The sequence below is a fragment of the Anomaloglossus baeobatrachus genome, chromosome 1, assembly GCF_048569485.1.
Source record: "Anomaloglossus baeobatrachus isolate aAnoBae1 chromosome 1, aAnoBae1.hap1, whole genome shotgun sequence".
NCBI classification, from domain to species: domain Eukaryota; kingdom Metazoa; phylum Chordata; class Amphibia; order Anura; family Aromobatidae; genus Anomaloglossus; species Anomaloglossus baeobatrachus.
This window is the reverse complement of record NC_134353.1, coordinates 680,485,178-680,486,825: the sequence shown is the minus strand read 5'-3', so window position 1 is coordinate 680,486,825 and position 1,648 is coordinate 680,485,178. Positions and strand designations below refer to the sequence as shown.

General features: G+C 32.9%; 1 protein-coding gene across 1 annotated transcript; it reads right to left on the bottom strand.

The window, feature by feature from the left end:
• Nucleotides 1-201: 201 nt before the first annotated feature.
• Nucleotides 202-1,140, bottom strand: LOC142248987 (olfactory receptor 11L1-like). Its single transcript, XM_075320553.1, has one exon. It carries the CDS (start codon nucleotides 1,138-1,140, stop codon nucleotides 202-204), a length of 939 nt encoding a protein of 312 aa, XP_075176668.1.
• Nucleotides 1,141-1,648: the final 508 nt, after the last annotated feature.

Sequence of the window (1,648 nt, the reverse complement as noted above, 5' to 3'; positions counted from 1 at the left end):
TGTGAAATACAAAATTTGTGTCAGTCTAAATTTTTTTGCCATGACTGTAAATTATACATGAGTTGTGCATGTTATTAAATAATATAAACCATCTTTAAGAAAAAAATGCTTTGATTTCCCAATTAATTGGATATTAGTCTCCAATGACTTTTTGATCTAAGATTAGTTTCATCTATGAGTTCTTAGAATTGCTGATATAAATTAGTTATATATAAAAGTTCGTAGGATGGCTTTATGAAGTGCTTGTTTCACATCCTGATTCCTCAGAGTATAGATGAAAGGATTCATAAAAGGGGTCACCACGGTATAAAGTAGAGATGAGACTTTTTTAAACTCTTCATTTTTTATTGTATTTGGACTGACATACATGGAGATCATGGCACCATAAAAAATAACAACTACTGTAAGATGGGCAGTACAGGTAGAGAAGGCTTTCTGACGACCTTTAGAGGATGGAATTTGCACCATAGTTAGAATGATTCGTGTATAGGATGCTAGCGTAAGAAAACAGGAGCCGAGAAGAATAGTGGAAGCTAAGATCCAAGACACAGTTTCCATTGTGTAGGCAGTTTTGCATGATAATTTCATAACTGGCTGAAGGTCACAGAAAAAATGTTTAATTTTGTTAGGGCCACAGAAGTTCAATTGGGAAACTAATACAATTGCCCCAAAAGTAGCAATAAATCCTGTACACCAAGAACATAATGACATCACAGCACTTGTCTTAAAGGACATTAGTAAGGAATAATGCAATGGTTTGCAGATAGCCACATACCTGTCATAGGCCATAGCCCCCAAAAGAAAACATTCAGTAGACCCCAAGGAACCAAAGAAGTATAGCTGAACAATGCATCCTGTGAACGGTACAGTTGGCTTCTCCATTATAATGTTAAATAACATTTTAGGGATAATGTTAGCTGTGTAAAAAATCTCCAAACATGATAAGTTACTTAAAAACAAATACATAGGTGTGTGCAGATGTACATCTCCATATACAATGGCAATAATTACTATATTTCCAGTGACGGTCACAATATAGATAAATAAAAATATAGCAAACAATAGCAGCCTTATATGTGTAATACCACTAAATCCCAAAAGAATAAATTCAGTTACGGTAGTTTCATTTGTGGCTGCCATTCTAATTAGCCAGGAAGACTTAGTTCACATGGAAATGGTATATATTACATTTGTTAAAATGTTTTTATTTATTGTTCAGAACTGAAAAATAGAAAATAAGGGGAAACTGGAATTTTCAATCTGTTTAACTTCTACTGAAATAAAAAAACAAATGATTTACATAGTAATGACATTGCTGGGCACATGGTCAGCCTTTTGCTACTTTTCGTAACTCCTTCAGGGTATGTGGAACATGTTGCATTTTTAGTGTTTTTTTTCCAGATATTTTTGTACTGCAAAAAAAAACATAATTTTTCAGTAGCAGCAGCAAGTAAATGTGATTTCTGAAATCTCAACACATTTTATTCTTATGTGTTAATGCTGATTTAAAGCAGTTTCTAATCTATCTACAGCATGTCAATTTTTTTCACAGTTTTTGCAGCATTTTTCACCCATTTTGATGAAAAAGCACATGAGAAAGGAGTGCAAAAAAATAGACACAAATGTACCAAAATTTACATATTTTATG